Raw genomic sequence first — 24,264 nt, forward strand, 5'->3', positions numbered from 1 at the left:
TCAAAGGGCCTATTAGACGTGCCCCGAGACATCAGCATGATACTCGAATCTATTTGGAAAAGCATCTCTCTGCAGGATGCGTCAGTCAGTCTCTTTGCAGTCATTTCACAGAAACCTTTATGTAATCTGTAATTCTCCACTAATAAAGCGGTATATGTGAAATTTGTGAAAATTCACGTTTACAGCAGAAGCAGATGAGAGTAGTGGGATAATTGATAATAAAAGACATATTGACATTATGTTCCATTAGTAATGAAACTGATGACTTACAAAAACAGAAAACCAGATATTGCTGTGGAAAGTATTAAATGTGTTTGAGAGCAAGATCAACAGCCAGTCTAATCAATATTTCATATTAACAATCAATCAGTTGAGTGTGTGTTATCCAAAGGTTCTTGTCTACAGAGGACTATCACATACAGTTTATTCGTCCAGGCTCCACATGGGGTATTACATCATTTGATTTTCACATCTCTTATCTGGTTTACTTGCCAGCTGCAACATGCAAAAACAAAACTGTTAAGAGGCAAACTGAGCATTCAGCAGAACCAGAGCATCGCATTGTTTCAGGGTTTGATGGAGACTAAAGTAGAGCTACAATAAAGGCAATATTGCACTAACAAGGTCGCTGGACAGCAAAGTTTAAAGCTCTTTAACACTGCAGTTGGATATAGAGTTAATGTAGGTTTGTGGTGTTGGCTCTTTTCTCAAGTATTTACCCTGTTGTGTTCATTTTCACATAGAAGTCATTCGTTTTTCCTCAGGCAAGTCCAACTTGAAAACGACAGCTTGGCTCGTCATCTTTTACCACACTGAAAGGATGAGGCTGTGAGGATTTTACACTTCAGCCAGGGGCAATAAAGGCGATGACTCACTCGTTCGCTTCTCTGTGTCTGTGCAGGCCAGCCTCATCATGTTCAACTGCACCACCCATCCCCCCCCCCCCAAGTCTGAGTTAACAGCCTGTCCCCAGCAGGATGAGCTGGCTGTAAACCACACCAGGTCTGTTAATTAATTAATGTACCCTAACTGCAGGGCTGGTTCCCTCCATTCTAGTGGAGCAGTTTTCAGCTGGCTGCACTGGTGACTGCCGGTGCTTTTGGGTTCCTGCTCTGGTGTGACATAAAGGCAACAGATAGACATGACCGTGGATAGGAGGAAGACTTCATCACCATAGTCACTATTAATCACCCAGGGCCATTGTGGTCCTGTCCTGTAAACAGCGCAAGTGCAGGCAGAGAAAGAAGAGAGGAAGAGGGGGCAGGGTGGCTGCAGGGAGAAAGAGGGGAGAGAATGGTTGGGGATCAGCCTGTATGCCTGCCTCAGCTCCTACTGCGGGGCTGGGGAACAGTGCTGCTGTCTCAGTGTTTGTCCTCCGTGTTCTCCCAGATCCCGGATCCTGAGGTAAGAACCTGATACATCACCTTGTCCTCCACAGGTTCCTCTCAGAAAGAGCCTCGAGGTTTCTAAGTGACGAGTGCAGGTACATCGGCGTTTTAAGGGGAAGCCTAAATGTGTACGATTAATGCTCCTTTGTATTGCCGCCGTAGTTGTGTCTTGCCTTATTGGAGGAGGAGAGGGTGAACCTATGTTGAACCCTGATATATTATATGGGCTGACATGAACAGCCATGTCACACATGTTTAAATGGGTGCTCTTAGAGGGGAGCTAGGTGACTAGTACTCGAAGGGTTTTCGTGCTTTTGATCGGGATAGAGAAAAAAGAGTTACATTCAGAGAATTTGATTAGACCTGGCTACAAAAATGATCTGAAGTCCATTTTCTTAGGTATGAAACAATAAATGATGACTGCATGACTAAACATTCTTATAACATCAAGTCAATCAGTAGTAGTCAACTACAGGAACATGAAAGTGAATGAATTTTGTGTTGAATACTAATAGTGTGATATTTAATGTGTTCCACAAGGAAACAATATACCAATGTTTATCTATGACTCATTTTTGCATCAACATCCTCTGAACTTCAGTTTGCAGCAAACAGGTTTAAGAGAAAGATGAGAGAAAGCACGAGAAACTTCTAGTAACAGTCTCCCTCTTGGTGTTTGTGTGATGCCTTTTAAGAGCTTGAGACAGAAGATGGTTAATAAATAATAATAATGTTTGTTGTTGCTGTAGAGGACAGCAAAACTATTTTCTAGTAAGCATGTGCTAAATGTAGAATTAAATATAAGGCTTTAGATTTCAGGAAATTGTTTGTCCATATTCTTTGTGCATAATATTGGTCCTGTACTTCATTACTTGAGTAATTGGCCTTTTGCTCTTATATGTTGAGTCATTTTTAACCAAGTGCACACTTTTCTATTTTTAGGTATTAATCCCTTGTTCTTATACTAATGTTCCTTGATTAGTCCCCAGAGGTTTTCCTTAGCGGAGCAAATCAGAACTATTATTTGAGGGAGAATATTCAATCAAGGCTTTGAAGATTTAACATACCAACTAATCAGCCAAACATCCAACAAATAAAAATGTTTTATAGATTTAGGTATGTAATCATTAACATTGGGGTTACTTGAGGTCATTTTGTGCTTGTTGTTTCACTGAAAGAAAAAAAAAGGCAAATAAATAATTAATAAAATAAGAAATGTCCTCAGGAAGAAAGTACTTAGCATTACACAATCACTCTTAAAGAAAAACAGTTGTTTTATTAGATGTGCAAAATATCCTCAATAAGTGAGTTGCACACACACACACACACACACACACACACACACACACACACACACACACACACACACACACACACACACACACACACACACACACACACACAAACATTTTTTGGCAACTTCTCACAGCCCTTCTTGTATCCTGCTCAGTGCATAAACGGTGCAGACACCCTGAAGCCGTGTACACTGTCACATTTGGCGTGTTTGCTTGTTATCAGTTCTTTTTAGACTTTTTAGACTAGAGTAAACAAACTGGCGCTTTTAAAGCAAGCAGAGATATCCTGGGAAGTTGACGAGCGCTTGTTTTTAATTTCTAGTATGATAGTGACATCTCTCATCCTTTTTAGTATTTTAACTGACTTACCCTTCCCATCAACTGTTTCCTTTTCATCTCATCCTATGCTGCTGTTTATCACGTGTATGATATCACCATTTTAGTTTATTTTTGAAACTTTGATTTTTTGTGGTTCATCTCATAATTCTGTTACACATAAAGGCAACAAATGCAATAATGTCCATTTTCTGATCTGTTCTCTGTTGGTTTATGGACTAAAGTGTAGAGTTTCCAAAACAGCCTTGTATCATCAAATCAAGTGATCGATACAGAGGAGACAGGGAGAAATCTACTCAGTAATTTTATCAGGGAACCGGCCCTCTGATGGCTGTGGTAGTACCGATCCAAGTCATTGATCTAGCAGGAAGACAAACGCATACTACAGCCAGTTTCTACACTTATTGTTCCCTAATCCACAGCTCTGGAGAGAGCTTTGAAATCACAAAATAGTTGGTCTTGGACGGTAACAAGAAAAACTTTGTACAACATGTGAGACATCTCAGAACACTGAGAAAGTTTATGGAAAGCAGGCAACTTGTGCAACACATTCACTGCTGTCACTGTGGGTACTTGTTTTTAAGGGGGACCATGTAAGTTCACATCTGGCATGGAAACATACAGGGGGTTTGGGGAGATTTCCTTAAAGAAATACTAAAGATCCTTTTTATGGAGGACTGAAAGTGTCATTAAAATATTAGAGAAATAAAATGCAGTCACACTAACAGAATGTACAATATGAAAACATACATTCAGAATAAAAATTAATCAAAAGTTAAATATTTGACTAAATTACATATTACTTTTTTAAAATTATAGTATATGAGATTTAAAAAAGATTTTGAATATGAAGCAACAATAAATACTTTGCATAAAAATACAATTTGATCATCTTAAAGTGTTACAAATAAATCTAAGAACATAATGAAAATGTATATTAAAATGCAGTTTTTAAAAGAGAGCTACAAAACATTCACAAATTGTTTTAGGAATGGAGCACATGGATCAACATGTATAGGAAAGACTAAATGAGAGGAATACAGGAATAGGAAACAGGGGGTTCTGTTCAATTTCTCTTTTCAAACTACATTTTATTATTGTAATTAATTATTTACTCACTACATACTTATGGATGGCTTTATGTTTAAATTTAATATATTTTTCATTTAATACATTTGGTTTATTAATATTATTAATTAATTAATTAATTTATTATTATTAATACATTTAGTTTATTTAATTTAATACAATTTTTCATTTTAACAACATATTTATGGATTAATATATTATTTGAAAATGATTTCAACAATTTCTGTTCCATTCACTAAGTTAACAAGGGAATTAGTTTTTATTTATAGCTATTTATTTTCTATTTATTTACTTATTTTCCAAATCCATATATTTATGCCTTTTTATTTATTTATTTATTTTATTTTATTAGCCTTTTTATTTGTACGATAATTGATTAAACAATTTTGTTAGAAAATGCTCTGATAATTGTTTGCTTTGTCTCTTGGGATTTTCTTACAGTACATCTATATATCAAATGTACTGCATGCGTGTGGCTGTCAAAATGTGTTTCTGTGGCCCAGTGAGTGTGATTTCACAGGTGTCATCAAACTGAAAGAGTTCAAAGATAAGACTCAGCACTGCCTACTGATGGAATAATGTTGTAATGACTACTGTGTACTCATGAGTTGGTGGTGACGGCATTTAGGGTTGATACGATCCCAGCACCAGATGGTGTCTATAATTATATGAGTTCATTATATGGGTTCATTTTGATATCAGCTATAAACCTTTAATGTTTTATTATCATGAAATTGTGTTAAGAAAATCTACAATCTGTGGACATGTAAACATTTGCCAAAGTATCCTTGCCAGGTAAATACAATATGAGCTACACTGTAGTTGTTGTTAATAACTGAAATGATGTTGAGGCGCTAACATTGCTCGGAATGAAATGTGAGGCTGTACAAGGACATACAGTACAAGGATGTTGGCAGCACACTTGTAGTAAATTCACAGAAAGGAGGCAGATATTATTCCTTAATGCTTCATCCAGCTGTATGCTGAAGAATCAATGCCCGTCTGACTTCAACCCTTATTTCTTATCTAAATGGTAATGCTTTGTGACAATATGACAGATTCAAAAACTTTTCATTTTACTTTGAGTCAGAAAAGATTGCAGAGTGACTGAAAACTTGAACACCAAGTACTTTACTGACATGCTGCATTGCCTAAAGAATGAAGTATCACAGTGAAAACTAAAAATAGTTCTCTGAAATTTGAGGTCCTCTAAGATCGTGTTGCTCCTTGAGCTTTGCACTGTTGTTAATCCTTTTTTTTTTGTGAAGATTTATTTTTAGTTTGTGTGCAGATATATAAAAAACAGTTGATGCTCTCTCTCTCTCTCTCTCTTTTGCCCACAGCTTTTACCCACAGATCCCCCAAAGAAGCCCGACCCTGTCACTTCAGAGACCGTTATTTTCTGGGGGCTGCGGTTATGGCAGGTCATTGGTATCTTTTCCATGTTTGTTCTGGCAGTTGGTTAGTATATCTCAGGAAATCACTTTGTTGTCACCTTCACAAATCATTCATAAAGAAAACAGCTATCTTGAGATGTAGCCGCAGAATGCAAATGTCCTCAATTATGAGTTCACGATGTGATAATCAAGCACAGTGTGATTGATTATCACAATAATACTGATATTATGTCAGCAAATGGAACAATTTCACTAAGCAGCTGATAAGAACAACTGCAGGATGAGGGCAGAGATACTTTGTTTTGTTTGTTTGTTTGTTTTATTCTGGCAGATTTGTTTCAGAAAACAGTTCAAGTCTTCATTCTTATCTGCATTTTGGCCTGAATGGAGTCTTTGGCATGCTCACATTGGCAGTGGTAGCATAATGACATTTAGCAGGTTACACATTTGTTCCCTGATGCAGTTCAGCCGGGGCTAATCATTAATTGCATATTAAAAAGGAATACTGTAGGGGAGACACCACATCATTTGCTTTTGAGATACTTCACCAATCATTTTTTAGAAAACATGACCTCCCGGTGCATTTAGATGAAATAATAATTTTACCACATCCTAAAGAACTTGATTGATAAACAGTCCTAGTGCCACTGTGAAACATGTCACTGTGCAAGCAAAAAAATAATAACCCTGCTTTCATGCAAGCTCTTGGTGCCATGATGGGTTATCATGACCACTGGCCTTAGACACAAAAATGCCATGGGCCTACTTACCTACTCATGCAGAGAGTAAACACTCCATGTGCCCTTTCTGAGAACATGGATTTTGGTTGCACAGTAACACAAGGAAACTTACAACCACGCAGAATGTGTTATTTTGACCTCATAGTTTTCATTTTGTAATGTTAAATTTCTGCTATTTTGTTATGTTCTATGTATTCTGTATATACAGTATATAATATTTTACAGCACGATTTTACATCTTAAGGATTCAGACATACTTTAATTGAAATAAAACTGGAAACCGGAAGAAATGTCTGACTTAAAGCATTGACTTTCTTCTGGGAAAAGTCACTGCTCAAATCAATCAAGTCCAACTACCAGATCATAAGTGATAGGCTGTTTGGGTGTGTTCGTCTTATCCTTAGATAGTTTCTAACATTGTGAATATTTGCCAAAAGGACTGTTCTCCTTGAAAGGCCCTGATAAGAAGCGACATATTATTATTAGCAGCTTTTTTCTCCACTGGAGTTGTCTTTATCCCTCTTAACCCTATCTGGTAGTGCCACCCCAGGCTTCACCGCTATCACTCATCCCAGAGCTGCAGCCCTACTGTAAACTTGGGCTAGCAGCATCAGGTCCTTCAAGCAGACAGGACTGTAGCACTGACAGAGCAGCTGCTGACAGTTTATGGTTTGTCCACCTACCAAGTCTGCATTTCCCCCATGCACGTCTTATTTCTCTATGTTGACCTTTCACAGAGACATGTATTCAGCCGGCATCACATTGATTTGACCTACTCATCATAGGCTTCTTTTCATAAATAAACTCACACCCATTGTTCATAGACCACTGGGAGTCAATTGACCTAAGTGAAGATACCACAACAGACTCTGTGGGTTATCTGGCTTGGCTGGCTATTTATGAAAAGATTTAGTAAACATGCATTTTCTCAAAAAAAAAAAAAAAAAGAAGAAGAAAAAAATGACATCCACAAATATCCATCAAGTCAATTCTCATATTCAAACTACAGTTTTGACTAGAGACCAACACAGGCCAAAGCACTGGAGACACTGAGCAACGGGACTGAATCCTCGAACTATGCAAAATACAGATTTTACAGTGAACAATGCAAAAGGGAACTAAATAAAAACACCGAACAGCAAAATAAAGCGCTAACATAATTGGCAGTACAGTAATACAAAAAACATATGACATCTGCTGCCAGCAATCATCTATCTATCTATCAGCATGCAGACCCACAAAATCAGTGATTCAAAAGTACAATACCTCAATAAAACCATTAAATCCATGAACGCCACAGGTGTAGCTTTTCTGATAAACTCATTTATACACCTACAACTGTTCAATAGGTGATGCTATTCAGTGGTTTAAAAAGTAATTGAGTGTAATTAGTACTGAAAGCTTAATCCATACAGTGTTTAACAAATTTCTTAGACCCTCGCCATAAAAACAAGAAAACACAAATATTTAAGAAATCTTTCAAAACTTGACAAAAATACTTTTTTGTTAAGCAAAAACCAAATTTTGTTCAATTTTTTTGTATCCAAATTTGAGCTGACACACTGCACAGAAAGTAATCAAAAATAACGCACCTGCACGGCATCCGCAATCATGCCCCGCCGACTTAAATATTGTACTGGGTCCTGTGGTTGGGTTGTTGTTGTTGGTGTTATGTTGAGCTGGCAGCGGGAGAGCTGCAGCTCTGAGTGCGAATGTACAGCAACCGTGTAGGGATTAATAAAAACTTATCGAAATGCCACTGGGTCTGCCGTGGACGTTTACAATGTGATGTTTACAACTTATGGTTATTAACGGCGATTCATCTGCTGATTATGTTTTTCTCAATTATTTGGTTTGAAATTATTTAAAAAATCTCAGGGCTCAAAGTGATGTCACCCCAGTGCATGGTTTTGTCCAACCAACAGCCCAAACCTCACAACATTACCCAATTAATGAAAAGCAGGTTTTAAAATTGTGTATAAGACATGTCATCTGCAAAGGCATTGATGGCATGGCCAAATATTTTTGCAATATTTGTGGAATTTCAGTGTCTAGTAACGGTCTCTAAAACATGATTGAGACAAACCAAGAAAACAAGAAGCTGGGAACTTGCAAAGTGGGGCTAACTTGTCAAAGCAGGTGATAGGGAACAAGTTATAGCTTAATGACACATTATTAGCTATTTGATCACCTAATCTACACTCATTTCATGTGTCTGTGCATGTATGAGAGCCCACTTGCCCTTCATGCATGTGTCATCAAAGAGACTCATGGGGAAAAAGGTACAACAAGAGTAACTAATCCTCCATCGTGTCCACAGTTGCACATGCATACTTCCTGAAATGAATATAATCTCCGCCTGAGAGGCTCTACTTTTATTTTTGCTCCCCTCTGCTCTCTGTTGCACCATTTGTGTGCATTTGTGTGTCCTCTGCTCCACTTGGAGACACGTGGAGAGGAGTGGAGAAGACACAAATGGAGCCACGAGGAGGGGATTTGGTGTGCAGAAGCTTCCCTGACAGTTTTAATCTTTTTAATTGCTTTGTTCTTGATGCTGCTTTTCAATGTGCTGCATATATTTTAAGCATTATGTTATTTTTTTCTTTCCCCTTACCCTTAAAGTCCCGACTGTGTCCTAAACCTCTTGTTTTCCTCTCTTGCTTAAAAAGGCACACACAGTGGCAGTCTCTATGTCTGACTTCATCTTGCAAGAGCTCTTTCCGATACCATGGGAGAGTGTAGGTGGAGGCTGTGGGCAAAAGACGCAGGGAAGAGGTGCAGATTAATTTGCATATTCATCAATGTGCATATACAAAATGAGCCAAAGGTGTTGAGTTACAGCTGAGCCTTTTTAAGACATGAATGAATTATCCTCGTGTACATAAATAAATAAGTAAAAAAAAAAAATCCTAAGTATATACTTTGGATCTTTAATAGTTTATTGAGTGCCTGGGGGGTGGCTGTTTTAAAGCTAGGACTATCGTTTCATGCATGAAATGTTATGGTTTTTAAAAATTATTTTAGAAAATTAACTAGATAGTTGCTAATTAATTTTGTGCTCAATCAACCAAACATTTTATCTCTACTTCTATAGACAATGTAATCTGTAAAAGGGCTCTACATGCATGGCTGCTTCTGCTTCAGTAACAAACATAAAAGCATAGCAACAATTTAACAATACAATATACAAAACCTATTCAATGTGCACACAGCGGTTTGTAACAATAGAAAGCCTTTCACAAACTTACACTTTACACTCGCACATGCAGAGACCCAGACGGGCAAATATGACTAAACCTAATCTAACATTCTAACTAGATTCTTCATAACCAGCATTTTGGTAAATAAAGATTAATTATGGATGTTTCATTCACCGCTCCCTGCTGAGCATGCCATGTTTGAGTGATGAAAGAGAGAGCAAGACTAGAAGTAGCATGCAAGATGTAGGATGCTATTAAACATATCCTGTGGCTGTGTACCTTCTCTCCAGCTAGAATTACAAAAGAAAAAGAAAATACACCAATCAATGTTAAAACTGTCACCAGTAAGGCCAATGGATGTGGGGAACTAACAAATGGTGTCTGCGGGGAAATTGAAGCAGAATTAGAGGGACAAAATAAATAAATTTATCACCATTTTAGCTTTAAAAAACATGACCAAGCAACAACTGTCATGAAAAACAAAATGAAATACGGCAACAGACTTTGAAGCTGATCAGCTCAACACATCAATCCAGAAGAAAATTCACATTCACCAGGGAGTAGGCAACAAACACCACAGCTCAGTCCCTGTCAGGACAAAGCTCTCTGGCACTGGCTGTCTTCTCCTCAGCTTAAGTACTACCACAGCTGATTGCTGAGTGGAGCCAGCTGCTCACTGGCTCCACTGGAAGGTGGGCTGTACCGAGACCGGGAAGAGCAACACAGCAAACCAACACAGCAAAACTACAGTTGGCCTGCTAAACATGTAACACAGTTACACTTCATTATGCAGCCATGTGGCTGTGGTGCAACTTCATCACACGTCAGCATCGGTTTCAGTCAGTTAGTCATTGAGGGATGTGTTTAGAACAAGAAGCACTCACAGGCGTTTTTAGACATTTTCTCCCTCTTAGTTTGCATCTTTGTGTAGAGAGATTCATACTGCAGCAGGATAATGAGTCCAAGTGAACCAGGATTAAGGAGCACTCATGGACTCCTCAGTAGCTCGACTTTACTCACCACTGAATATTTGAGGAAGCATTTGTATGCTGACAAAGCAAAACATGTCACAAAACATTCTTTGGAACTTTGTCCAGTAATGGTAGGATAGGGTAAGGTATTTTCTTGCACACACCTCCAGCTTGATTGCTTTCTGTCATCAAAGAATGGGAGGAGGACGACCAAAACACCAAACAAATACAAAGATATTCTGAAATCTATTTATTTTTTAAACATTCAGTCAGAATGTTAATATATATTGTATTTTGCTTATATTCATTTGTAATGTGGAATTTATAAAAATGTACCTTAGTATTCTCAGTGTTTTGGACCCCACTGCATATTGTGACTGCCACTGCCCCTTAAGTTCTTATTGATCATGTAAGGTGTTATTAAAATGTCTTATTCAAATAACGCCACCCTATCTTTATCCTTGTTCTTCTCTCCTTTAGTCATCACTCTGTGCTGTATATTCAAATGCCGAATTCCCAGAACAAAAAAGGAAATTGAAGCAAGGCATGCACAAAGGCAGGCTGCCAAGAAATACGCCAACACATTAGAGACAGTGCCACCTCTTAATGAGCTGACTGAGATCCCAGGCTGTAAGTACCCCTCTCTCATATCTTTCAAATATTAATATGATAGTATTAGATTGGTTTATAATTGAGTTATAATTGCAAGCAGGTACCAGCTACCAGCTGCGGAAGTTCACAAGAACTGTCCTACTCCTTAAATACTTCAACTACCAGTTCCTTCAAATGAGAGAAATGATGGATAACTGCTTGAATTTTCCATGCATTCCTCTTGAACCATTAGTGAAGTGCACAGAGATAGACAGAGAGAGACATCAGACTCCCTTAGACCAAAGCACATCGCAGACATGGATGGGGGGGGTAACACTGGTGACTTCAGTTCTGTATGGATGAGTTACAATAGGAATTTGGGTTTCTATCTACAATCACAGAAGTTTTTCTCTCTAGTATTGCAGTTCTGCTTTGTGATTAAGATCAAGGACAGCTCTCTTTTTACATAACTTATTTTCTAGGATAGCTTTGATTTATTAAACTTTTGCTGTCTCTTTTTTTTCACCTCACAAAATGTTTCACACTTGGTTAAAGTCTTCTTCTGATACTTTCATGTACTAAACTCTTCTCTTCTCTTCTCTTCTCTTCTCTTCTCTTCTCTTCTCTTCTCTTCTCTTCTCTTCTCTTCCAGCTGCCCCTGATGCTTCTGCAGTACAGACACTCTCTGAGCAGGTTCAAACTCAGAGTGCTAACAACAGCCAGCCCTCAGTTGTTAGGGTCAGTGAGGAGCATCCCAGCTCCCTCACTTTGCCAGAGACAGCATGATATTTTCCCCCTCCTTTTCTTCAGCTCTTATCTTCCTTCAGACACTCCTCTTGGCTAAATCGCTTTAACAAAAAAAAACATAGCATGCACATTGGCAGCTGCTCTAAAAGTCCCCTTCTTGCATTTATCACACATGCATCAGCCTGTTCGATATTTAGTGCATCTGGTTTTCCTTGAATGAAATTTAAGAGAAGCTCAACGAGAAAAGAGCATCTCTCATTCAGCTGCTTACCTCATCACTTTTGAACTAGTCAGAAATTAGAGTACCGGTACAATCTAATCTAACTTCTCCAAACTTTGCTTGATAGTGAGTTTTAATGGAGCTGAATAGTAGGTATTGTGCTGCTTCTGTGAATGTAACTACTCTGGCTCTATAGGGCAGCTTGGCTTTTGTAGTCCATACTGTATGTTCTTGTGTACTTATGTCCCTAAATGTCCCAATATTTTTTTGCTTCATGTTGATGAAAATGTGGATTTCAAGACAAAACGGATTTGATCAGAAATTCTGAAGACAGGATATTGCTATTACAAAATCATTGTAAACTGTAATGAACGTACCACGCCTCGTATCTATTGTTTGTGCTCTGTGTTTGTCCCCGTCCCTCTCTGTCTGTTTGCTTCTCCAAAGTGGTTTTAAATAAAGCAAATCAAGCACGCTCTCTTTTTCTAGTGTATATGGACGATCTGCACGGCACTCCTGGGTTTAATTATTTGAACGATTAAGTGTTCTTATTCTTACAAATGTTCTTTGGTGCGTTTCCTCAAAGATGGTGCTTTCTTAGGTAAGAATAATGGCAAATAACCACAGACAGCTGTCACTTCCTGTTCCTCTAGGTGCTATATCATGTAACAGTACATTAACTATTTATTGTAAAAATCAGAAAAAAGAAAAAACAACACAATCAGCAGTCACTGAGTTGCCAGGTGATCATTTATTAAAATAAGACCTGCATTTGGGCACATGATGACTCTGCTGTGGTCAAAGCATCCAGAGTTTTATACTCTCTAGTGTCAACCAAAAAATGTTGGTCCAATATGCACTGGAGTAAATATTCTGTTATTGGCTATAAACTGAGTGACCATATGTCTTGAAGTGGGGCTGAAGGGAAACAAAAGAGTGAAAACATATATGCTTGTGCTAAAAAACAACACACCACAGTACACGGTTTACAAAAGAGGAGCACTAACACACAAGCAAACATGCAAATTGCTGCCTCTCTCCGGGGAATATAACCAGCTGACACAACGCCAAGTTTTTAAGCAGTAAAATCTGACAAACCAAATGACCCTGTAAGTAAAGAAAATAAAACGAATCCTGTGTTGCTGAATGTAAGACAGCAAATATGTTAATATGAAGCTCAGGATTAAAAGTTTTGCGAGTTTTTTCTTCTACAATGAGGTTTTGATTATGCAAAGCAACATCAAATTCATGAAATGCTTTCCCGAAGTAGGCTAATCGGTAAAAGTAGCACTGAATTATTAATTAAATGTTACAAATGAGGATCAAGAAGTGTCCACTCCTATTTTTTGGATATGTGTGTGGATATCAGATCTGTTTACAAATCAGGAATAAAATAGGTTCATTGCATAAAAGTAAAAAAAAAAAAAACATAAAACAAAAACGCAGCTAAACAAAAAGGCAGATATTGTGAGCATCTGTAAAATGAGCCGAGTTGGTTTTCACGCCACTAAAATGTCGGGCATCCTGTGTCACTTGCATGCACCTACTAGCTTCAAGCATATTGGCTCCAAAAATGAAATCTGTGGAAAGAAAGTAGTGAGCATCTCTGGCTTCACAGCCTGTATCTGTTTCAACTACTGTTACAGTGAGAGATGGAAGCCTCAGAGCGTTAGCGTCAACTTATTATCTCTCTCTCCCCATCTCTCTCAGAAACACTCACAGAAGACAGTTGTGAAACAGTTCCTCCAATTTGTCGTCTTCGCTTATCTACCATCATCTCTCATCCAGAGCTGCTGCTTCTGGAGCTCAAAGTGAATAGTTTCAAGTAGCTGGAAATGAAGACATTCCCGTGTGTCAGCCAGTAGTTGCATCTTTTGTTTGTAAGAAATCAAATGCATTTCTCGCACATCTGCCCCCCTCAGACAGTAAGGAAAACATAGTTTGATGCGCAAAGACTTCCAAAAACAACTTTAGTCTTATTACAAGCCCATCTCAGGGCAAGATAAAAAGTTATTGTTCTTAAACACTCACTGTTTATGATGTCTTTGTGGCCATTTTTAGCTGAATTTGTCAAAATCTTAATACACTTATTGAGATGGAAGTCACTTTTTAATTTTCTAAATGTCACAACTCTAAAATTCACTAAGCCTTCATGTTTTATCAAAAATTGTGCCAGTTTTATCCACGCTGAACATCTGACATTTAATAGTGAGAGTCAGAGCCTTTCTTAACCTTAAACTAACCCACCGCAGTAAGTAAACAACAGGACACTGGCAAAATGGCACAAAGCCTACATGTCTGACATTGGAATTTAAATGACATATGAGTCTGATGGACATGGTATCAAAATGTTGGAAATTTAAATGCTTGTTTCTGCTCGCCAGGTTCAATCATAACCCGTCTGATAGCTCTAGAAGAAACCAAGAGAAAAGAGCTTTACAGTCGAGGATAATAGCAGAAGACAGCTTCAAAATATGGAAACACAAAGAAATCTATTCACAGACATTCTTATGGTTGCTTGATTATTTTAAGTCAGCTGGATTCACCCACTTCAGCTAAACGGGGGACTGAATGATCTTAGGTTTACTCCGAGTCCCTCTGGCAGCTTTTGACATTTGGTGTGTGTTTGTCATTTGGTTTCTTGGCCTTTGATTATATAGCCAGTGTTTTTTGCAGCTTTTGGAAAAATCATACAAAGAAGAAGAAAAAATAGAAGAAACCATATTTCACTCCAGCTCGTCGTCTGTATGTCCTTTGAGGAATTTTCACAGTTGGTCCTAATGAGTGTTACATTGTTGGGTGCCCATCAATCCTTGTTGGTGGAGTTTATATTCACTTATTGTTGATAAAGTGTGATAACCTTGGATATATCCTTGTTTAGTGTCTGTCTGAGATTAAGATGAGGAGACTTATACCAGCAACACATCTGGCAAAAATCAAACAAAAACGAGGGCTAATATATAGGGCTAGCGAGCCAGGCAGGGTGATATTTAAGATGAGACAAGATAAAAATACATTTTATTTTACTCAAATGTATCGTTCTCCAATACTAAACTGCTTTTTATGCGATATGCATCTTCAGTAGCTCTGTTGGCCTCAGCCTCAAGATCTCGCCTCCTGAATAATAATGAGCGAAAACAAACCTGATTGTTAACTTTGGCTCTCCTGTTCTCATCTGTTAAGCACTTCAAACAATCCCATTAAAAGAATAAACAGACAATGGTTATTAGAAAAGGTGGAAACAGATGCGCCTTCATTATATTCAACCTACTTAGCCCAACACTCCGCTGGATTAAATTTTCCCACCCAATTAAAATTAGAGGCAGAGAGTGTCGACGATACCTGATGTCGCTGTGAAGCCTTTAACCCTTTTTCTTTTTTTTTCCTGCAGCTGCAAAAGCAGAAGCCACTGAGGAGGTAAAAACAGTTTCTGGGAAGGTGGATGCTGAAAAAGGAGAGAAAAAGACCAAGGAGGGCAAGAAAGAGGGCAAGAGTGCCAAAGAGGGGAAAGGAGATGAAAAGGACGCATCTACAAAGAAGAAGGGTGAAAAAGGCGAGAAGGGAGCATCCAAGAAGGAAGATGGGGACGGGAAAGGGAAGAAACCAGGAGAGAAGGGAGACAAAGGGGAAAAGGGAGCAAAAGGAGGGGCTAAAGGAGGGGGCAAGAAAGCTCAAAAGTAAACTCTGCTTTTCTGTAAATACCGGGAGAAAAAAATCCAATTTTTTCACTGGGAACATTTTGAAACTCTTTTTCTAAAGTGGAATTTGTATATTATATTGATAATAAAATATATGCGGATACATTATTACATTATTGATGTTTGTGTCTTATTAGGATATGAAAAGACAGTAGAATTATAGATTTATTATCTTATTCACAATTCACTGATGAACAATAGAGATCAGAAAGCATCCTCCAATCTCATCTGAAGTTTACACTGGTATCTACAACATGCCTACATCACAAAGGAGTGAAGAGAGAATGACTGAATGATGTGTCACTGCCCGCATTACAGTATCTAAAGCATGAAGACTATAAAGTCAAGTCCACTGAGTACACTTCGGCACAAGATAAATAAATGACAATGGAATACACATTATACTTCCATGAGAGGTATTTGAAACAATGAAATACAACCTTAGCTCTACGGTTATTGGCCCTATTGTACACTTGATTCCAAAACACAATCTTTTTACATAATACAATCAGAACAAAACACCATATTAAAGGGTATTAAAGTGGTCAAAGAGAATTTTCCAAGTGTTCTTGATTTACAAAAAAAAAAAAAAAAAAAGATCTTCATGCTCTGACATTGCCCGACCTCTGAGTGAAAAACTGGATTATACAACAGTAACATGGTATACTCTTTGATGGTCTGCAAATTAGGCTAACTTTCAGTTGTCACAAGCCTGGGAGAAATGCATTAAATTACCCATTATAAAGGATACAAATGGATGATAGATATTTAAATCTTCTGTGGCAGCAAGGTACGGTAACATGACTTTATAAAGGTTTCCCTCAGTCTGTCTTTTTCTATTTTCATCACTGCGGCATGCAGCCACCTGTAATTACTATTGTAGTCAATCCAGTCAAGCTTACGTCATAATTATAGCAGAATGAAAATGTTCCTTTTGACTGTCAAAAGCAGCTAGGAGCTCTATGGCAAACGGGAATTTGTTATATGACACTGAAATTGTAAGTTCAATCATTCTTGGTTTTGGTCTTTTATATATAATAGCAAAATATGAAGCATGTTAAAAACATTAAATACTTGCTAAAAGGGTAAACAGTCGGTGTGTAAAGTTGATTTCATTCTAGTGCTATTGGATCCAGTTTGTACTGTAAGCAGTAACTTGAACAGATGAGAATTTAAGTTAAAGAGGTGGCTAACTAAGTGTGAAATGACCCAAAGAGCCATGCAGGGGAGCTTACAGTTAAATTGTATTTACTTGAGAATATGTAGAAATTTGGCCAGCTGCTGCTTGAAAATTTTGTGACATTCAGAATCATTCTAATGTTAGATCTTGAAACATAGTTTCAATGTTAAGGATTTAACAACAAATGTAATATTAAAGGCTTTGGTCTGTTGTTACTCTGTGTCTGGGTGTTTTGAATCTTTCACTGCTATTTACATGAAACGAAAGATTTTTTTAAAGACAAGAAAAAAATAAAATATTACTGCAAAATTAAGACAATCTGGTCACTGTAAACGTGATGGTGGAGGATAATACAAATAAAATCTTCAGTATAACCTCTTCTCTGGCAGCTTATCATGTCTTTTCTCTTTGGTATAATAGATCATGTGAGCTACCCTGCCAATCATGCAGGCTAAGTATAGTAAATTACAAAGATATTCAACTGTTCTGTTTTGGCCTATGTACATAACCAAATATTGCCAACATCCCATAAACCAATACATGAAAAAAACAAAAACATCAAAACAGCTTTATAACATATAACATATCCATACATAGGAACACTTTAAGCTCACAATTAGAATGTATCTCTGATTTTTGTAAACATCGTGACTCGTATATACATCATAGAAGCAGCACAACACTGGACTGACTACCTGTAAAAAATACTGTGTAGTAGTAACTTCAGTTTTTTTTCTCTAGAGCATCACAAATATCACTCCTAGAATCCCACGGGGAATTTAAGACTCTTTGTTTCCTCCTTAAATTAATATTCCTCTGGAATATTAATAAGACTGTTGCCTCCATCCTGTGCCTTCTAATAGGGCTTCATCTTTTGACAACTTTGAGAATATATCCAGTATATACAGTTTTCCTTTGAGTTACATGACGTTACTCAGAGAAAAGGGTTGTCTGCAAAGACATTCTTACTTTGGTGTTTTTAGTTTGGCCGTGTGAGTATTAACATTTTATATGGACAAAAAACTAAAAACTAGTACATTCATTTTAACCATTCAAAATCTGTGGAGTCAGAGGACTGAATACTGGGTGGGGGGAGCGGTGTGTGAACGGAAGAGAAACACAAAATAATCTTTTATGACACACATGGATCCTCTGGAGCAAAAAGCTGACTATGCTAAAACACCACTTGAACAGTATAAAAATAGGTGTGCAACAACAGAGGACTTCAATTACCTGAGTAACTTCCCTTCTACGCTGAAGTGGATTTAATCCAATGCAGAACAAATGAGATTCCACACCAGGAAACATGAACACGTCTCAACAAGTAGGATTAATAGTTTTAAAGCCACACGTAATCTTCATTCAAAACTTCCTGATTAAATTGCCAACATTTTTGCCTCTGAGAGCGCTCAGTACCCACCTGGCTTTACTTTGGTGATTAAGGGTATTCTTGGCCATTGTAGTAACTACAAAACCCCAGTTTTTACTTATGCACAAAAAAAAATGACCACAAGATGATTGCTTCCAGAGGAAACATAAATGAAGGATAACAACAGTTATGGCAGTGAATAAGAAGTAAAGAACGGCAGTCCTCTTCTCAACATTTTACACATTCAGTGTGGCAGGCGGTTGGTGAAAGAGTTATTTGCTGCAACAACGACAGTCATCACCCATCAAATAAGCCCGCAAAAGCGATACGGCCTTTCTGCCTCGAGCCTCATCGCTTGGCAATGTTCCGGCTCAATTCACAGGAGAAAAAAACTGGCAGTGTCGATGCATGCAGGCATCCTGAGACTGTTTCGTGATGATTTTCTTTCCTCGATTTTCACCGACAAAGACAGCGTCCTGCAGGTCACATGACTGTCTCCCTCTCCTCCTCAACCACGGGCGAGGGTTTTTCGTCCTCACAAGGCCGAGTATGCGCAGAATGCTCTTCGGCTGGAATGTGGAGCTCCTGTCCCGATGACGGTATAGAGTTCTCTGACACGGAGCCATTTTTCACATACCCAGGGAGGTTCCTGTGCCCATTCACAGGCGCCGGTCCCAGCCTCGTGGTGAGGTGGAGGCCCAGCGGTCCTCTGGCAGTGACATTGGTAACACTGGTGTGTGATACCATAGGTCCATAGCTGTAAGTGTTACTGCCGCTTCGAGCTTTTCTTTTGAAGTCCAGGGCTAGAGTTCTCCTGCTCCAGGACTTTTTTATCTCAGCTTGCACCTTAGAAGAGAAAATACTTTTTTTTATGCATAAAAGCAGAAGTAAAAATGTGTAAAAGGCAACATTTCTGAGTTCTTACCTCTCCATTACAAAAGCAGTATATAATTGCCACTAGGAATCCCTGCAATATAGAAAACAGTGATTTTTACTCCCATTATCCGTGAGTGAAATATCTTTGCAATGCACTTTAATTTAACATTTTAGCTGTAAAATTTGGCATTTTGTTTGATATTTTCAGTCATCAGCTACTCCTGTTGTTCTTTTAATCTTGATTAGGATCTAACCATAACTCAAGAACTAAACAATAAGCAACAACTGGACATTCACTAACTGGTTTTTGGTGATAAGGTTAACCCTTAGGACATTTAAAATCCTGAAAAATCACGCCTATTAGATTTTTTGAGCACATCATTATTTATATCAGAATAAAATGAAATTTTCATCACAGGATTTTTACCTGGAAGGAGTTTGAGAGCATCTCGTAATGCATTTGGATCAACCATGGAATCCCATGCACCTCTGTATATGGCATGGCAATGAATATGATGTAGTGGACGCCAAACAGAGGCATCAGCACCAGCGTGGACTTCAACAGTTTTCTGTAACATTCAAAATCGTAACACAATACTTTATAAACATCTCATTTTGATAGATCAACAATAAAGATGAGTTGGTGGATTGAAGGTTAAAGTCATTTGTTAGCAAAAAATAAATAAATACACAAATCAAGCTTAATTTCCAGCTTTTTACATGCAAGGGTTTGATGATTTTTTTGATGATATTTGAAATCATTTGAAATTGAATGCTGAACAGTGCAGAACAGTTGGAATGCAATTTGAAGATGACCTTGTAGTCTGTGTTGAGAATTTCCCACGTTTAATCTCCCTGTGTTTGTGTGGGTTTTCTCCCACATTTGTAAGACTTAGGCTATGTGGGGAAATTCACTGCAGATAAAAGTGTGTCGTTTAGGGTTAGGTGTGTTTGTACGTGCACTGTGATGGACTAGAAACCTGTCGAGTATGTTCCCAGGATTTATTTTACTTTGACAGTTGGGATAGACTGTCACCCCGAGAAGCATAAGTGATTACAAAAATGCATTATATGGACAAAGGTGCGTACAGGAGCTGCTCTCCCATGAAGTTCTGGGCGCACAATTTTTGTGTTGATGTTAATGCCAGAGGAGGTTGCGAGCTCTGCAGTTACAGAGTCAGCAGAGCTGTGGTGACTTTTACGCACTAAACCCCTCAGCGCTTAGCAACCCTGCTCTGTAACTTTACTGTGGTTGCTGTGGTTCCTCAGCTCTTCCACTTTGCAGTAATATCACTTGCAGTTAATCGCAAATATCTAGGAGGAAAGAAATGTCACAAACTGACTTGTTGCAATGGTGACATACTATTACAGTACCGACCCATTAATTCACAAATGCCTGTAAAGGCAGACTGCATGGCTAGATGCAGTCTAGCCATGATTTTACAAAGAGATGTGGCCCAAGACTTTTGTCCATATCGTGTGCATCTCATGATGTAGCTAAATGTTACCTTTGCTGGTTGCAGCATTAAATTTCAAATGAATCGTAACATGACTCAGAAAAGAAAATATTGAAAAAAAGAAATAATAATTTTGCACTTCGCTAGTACGCAGCACCTGTACTGTTGTCTGGTGTCACACCTTCTAGCATTTGTTTCTCGCAGTTTAGTTGCCAGGACTCGGACGATGTTCAGAAATAGCAGAAAATTAATCTGAAGAGGAAATAGAAACATAATGTTAGAATTAGATGTAATTGGAATCACTGAAAGGTGTCTTATCCATCAGCTGTGATGCCACAGGTGCAGCGAAACACTGTCATTTCGCACACGGTAGGGGAAAGTTGAAATCAGCACGTACTCACCACTACAGCAACCACGATGGGCATTTGATATATCCATTTAAAATTGCCTGCGCTTAGGTTCCAACACCTGTGATAGACAAATAATAACAAGGCATCAATAAACAAGTGATATGACAACCTTCTTTGTGGGGGGGGGGGTATTGTTTTCTGCCATCATGTCGGATATACAGAAAGGGCACAAACACAACATCAGGTCATGTTTTATGGCTCTCAAAGAACTTTAAGATTTGCAAGGCTTTGAAATAACAAAATCTGCTCTTTTTATTTGGAATTAAAAGTTCACTTGACCCCAGATGTCATTTCAAAGATTTATAGACAATGCACAATGACAGCATTTGATTTAGGTTAAGTATGGTATTAACCATAGGCCGGTTTTACTGCTAGATTTTAAGCCATATGGATATTATTATGTTTACTCAGTTTCCCAAATATATTGCAAAGGTACATATTGTGGTTATCATCATGTATGGTAGGTTTTTTTGCTAAAAAAAAAACAAAACAATAAAACAACCCAGACAGGAGGCAGAAATGTTCTGCTGCTCTCTCACCGACAGAGAAGAGAATTATGTGGTTTAGTTCCACTCTACAGCTGCTGGATACAAACTTAGTCGCGAGCTCCCAGCTGCAGAAACTTCATATTTTACTGTGGTACAGGACCAATGTGGACACTGCAGATAATGGTAGTTGGAGGTGGTTGAAGTTCTGCCCGTCTGGTTTGGGAGTTTTGGCAGTTTTGACCCAGGTGAAGTTGCCCATTTGTAAATCGAATTTGAATACACTGATTTTTGGCCACTTTAAGCTTTATTGGACACACTAATACCAAATATGTGCGGTTAATTCATACACAACTGTACACACACACTTAATGGGAAAGTAGTGAAACTAAATTGCTTCTATGGATCACTTACTCTGTGTCTGCAAACATGGCTCTCACAGTTGCCCAAATGGTTACAAACACAGCTGGTACACCTGCAAAATAAAATAAAAAATGTCTAACTTGGTATCATAAAAAATTTATCAAAAAGACAAAAAATAATTTGCTCATGTGAGAAGAATCCGGGTAGCACAGCATCCACATTGTATGCGCTGTGCTTATGACATTTATACGCACAGTGTGTACAATGCAGGAACTGTAAAGCCCATATTCAAAATCTTTTTCTTTTTTTTTTCTCCAGATGAGTCATTCTCCATTGTCCTTTCTTATTCATGAGAATTTCATCAGCAGATATGGAAGTACCTCAAAGTGTTCCAACTTATTTGCATGCTAATTACACCATCAAAAATTTAATTCCTTTGATAAGAGCTGCGTTGCAGGTCAATGGATCTACTGAACATGCAAGTACAATGTAAATTAAGCAAGCAAACTCACCCCATCCAATCACAGTAAATCCCCACAGGCACTTTCTATTGGAGAAGAAGGTCATAAAAATGAGACTGTGGAGGTAGAGACCCTCCACGAGAATCCAGTAGTAATTAGTTGCCAGGAAGTACATAAACAAGGTCACGACCACCTTACAGGTAATCTATAGAGAGAAGAAGAAAAGAAGCAACAGATTTAAAGTTTAAACACATACCTTATAACTCTAACATACACCTATGGTACTCTGATTTCAGCTACAGGTGATAAACTAGAAGGGCACTTTCAATAGGTTTTTATGATGACACTGACATGGATTGTGGGCCTCTACAGTTTTCTCATGTCAGCGCTGGTTTCCTATGTGCCACAGAGCTGAATATCAAATACTGCTTGGTTTAAAGGCCACTGGAAGGTTTGGGTCCAAAATACATTTCACGCCTGCTGATACATTATGGACCATTCACGCCTCTCAAGTTGTCTGGGTACGGTTTTACTCGCTATCCCCCAGGGTCAGGACTAAGCATGGAGAGGAAGAATTTGGTTTTTATGCATCACACAGCTGAGCAGAAAAACACTTTGCACATGTATTTCACGAGACAGCTGAATATGAGCAGGGGAAACTGATCTAACATTGCAAACAAAGTCCTGCACACTGTCAAAATTGCATTGAGAAATGAATATATTTTTGCAATACTGTGCATCAGCGCTGAAATGAGCTCCCAAAAAATCCAGATAAGATGAAAAAAACTCAGCAGGACTGCTCCACTGAAGGCTTAGATATTTCTGTTTGCTACAACCTTGTAATAAATAAAATTAATTCACACATTAAGTGCTTTACCCATTTTTTTAAAATATATTTTATTTTTTTATAGTCTCCCATTTAATAATGCTCTAATTTATCTGTGTCTGCAGCTGCAACTTTTGTCTTCATGCATTTTTATGTCATGCACGTTTGACTGACCTCTTGTTGAAAGGTGCAAAACAATATGGCTTATGTTACTCATGTTCAGATTATTCACCACAGGCATGATTATTTTTCAGGCAGGATTCACTCCTGCTGCTTTTCGCCACACCGCTAATTGTTGAGCAACTTTAGAGGCACGAACGAGGTTAAAATCTTGTTAGCTGACCTCCAGCTAGTATAAACATGAATGATATATTGGCAATTTACAACTCTGATAGTGTCAGAAAAATGAAGACTCTCTCACCTGGCATTTCATTAGGTATACCTGTTCAACTGCTTATTATTGCAAATCAGTCAATCACATGACTGCAACTCAATGCATTTAGGCATGGAGATATAGTAAAGATGACCTGCTGAAGGTCAAACTGAGCATCAGAATGGGGAAGAAAGGTGATTTAAGCGACTTTGAATGTGGCATGGTTTTTGGTGGCAGACAGGCTGGTCTGAGTCGTTCAGAAACTGTTGATCTACTGGGGTTTTCCGACAAAACCATCCCTCGGGCTTATGGAGAACGGTCCGAAAACGAAAAAAAAATCCAGTGAGCAGCAGTTCTCTGTGTGGAAATGCCTCGGTGAAGCCTGAGGTAAGAGGAGAATGGCCAGACTACTTTGAAGTGATAGGAAGGCAACAGTAACTCAAATAAGCACTTGTTATAACCAAGGTATGCAGACGAGCATCTCTGAACGCACACCGTGTTAAGCCTTGAAGCAAACGGGCTATAGTACTCTAGCCCACATCGATCTCTAATCACATTTTCTTGTCTGTAATTACTGCAGATTGGTTAGCACACAAAGTGCTCACAGATCCTTGTGATGAAGGATGGTTCTGAACAAAATAAAGACTTTTACTGGGAATCATGGGACCTCTTTCTTTTTCTCTAAGTGCGGTCACAGCAGCTCGAGAGGAATCTTCGTAGATCTTCTGACTAGCCTCAGTGAGAAATGTAGCCAGACAATGTGACAACTATTTACTCATAGCAGAACAGCTT

The 24,264-nt window shown here is 38.3% G+C and overlaps 2 protein-coding genes across 2 annotated transcripts in view; one reads left to right on the top strand and one right to left on the bottom strand.

The window, feature by feature from the left end:
- Nucleotides 1-1,049: 1,049 nt before the first annotated feature.
- Nucleotides 1,050-15,781, top strand: tmie (transmembrane inner ear). Its single transcript, XM_080907777.1, has 4 exons — nucleotides 1,050-1,404; nucleotides 5,452-5,569; nucleotides 10,897-11,046; nucleotides 15,366-15,781. The coding sequence occupies exons 1-4, from the start codon at nucleotides 1,294-1,296 to the stop codon at nucleotides 15,653-15,655; spliced, it is 669 nt and encodes a 222-aa protein (XP_080763903.1). The 5' UTR covers nucleotides 1,050-1,293; the 3' UTR covers nucleotides 15,656-15,781.
- A 2,910-nt stretch (nucleotides 15,782-18,691) lies between these two features.
- The window catches only part of pth1r (parathyroid hormone 1 receptor), a 49,466-nt gene continuing 43,893 nt past the window's right edge, over nucleotides 18,692-24,264 (bottom strand). The window contains exons 7-13 of the mRNA XM_080907776.1: nucleotides 22,325-22,478; nucleotides 21,864-21,924; nucleotides 20,956-21,022; nucleotides 20,712-20,806; nucleotides 19,525-19,666; nucleotides 19,147-19,188; nucleotides 18,692-19,067 (exon numbers count right to left, since the gene is read on the bottom strand). Of these exons, the coding sequence (XP_080763902.1) occupies nucleotides 18,705-19,067; nucleotides 19,147-19,188; nucleotides 19,525-19,666; nucleotides 20,712-20,806; nucleotides 20,956-21,022; nucleotides 21,864-21,924; nucleotides 22,325-22,478 (924 nt within the window). The 3' untranslated portion in view covers nucleotides 18,692-18,704. The remainder of the gene's footprint in view (nucleotides 19,068-19,146; nucleotides 19,189-19,524; nucleotides 19,667-20,711; nucleotides 20,807-20,955; nucleotides 21,023-21,863; nucleotides 21,925-22,324; nucleotides 22,479-24,264) is intronic.

The sequence above is a fragment of the Rhamphochromis sp. 'chilingali' genome, assembly GCF_963969265.1.
Source record: "Rhamphochromis sp. 'chilingali' genome assembly, chromosome: 16".
NCBI classification, from domain to species: Eukaryota; Metazoa; Chordata; class Actinopteri; order Cichliformes; family Cichlidae; genus Rhamphochromis; species Rhamphochromis sp. 'chilingali'.

Coding starts and splice junctions, on each gene's coding strand:
- tmie (XM_080907777.1), top strand. CDS start 1,294: ATGGTTGGGGATCAGCCTGTATGCCTGCCTCAGCTCCTACTGCGGGGC. Junction 5,570..10,896: donor CATGTTTGTTCTGGCAGTTG/GTTAGTATATCT, acceptor TCTCTCCTTTAG/TCATCACTCTGTGCTGTATA. Junction 11,047..15,365: donor GCTGACTGAGATCCCAGGCT/GTAAGTACCCCT, acceptor TTTTTCCTGCAG/CTGCAAAAGCAGAAGCCACT.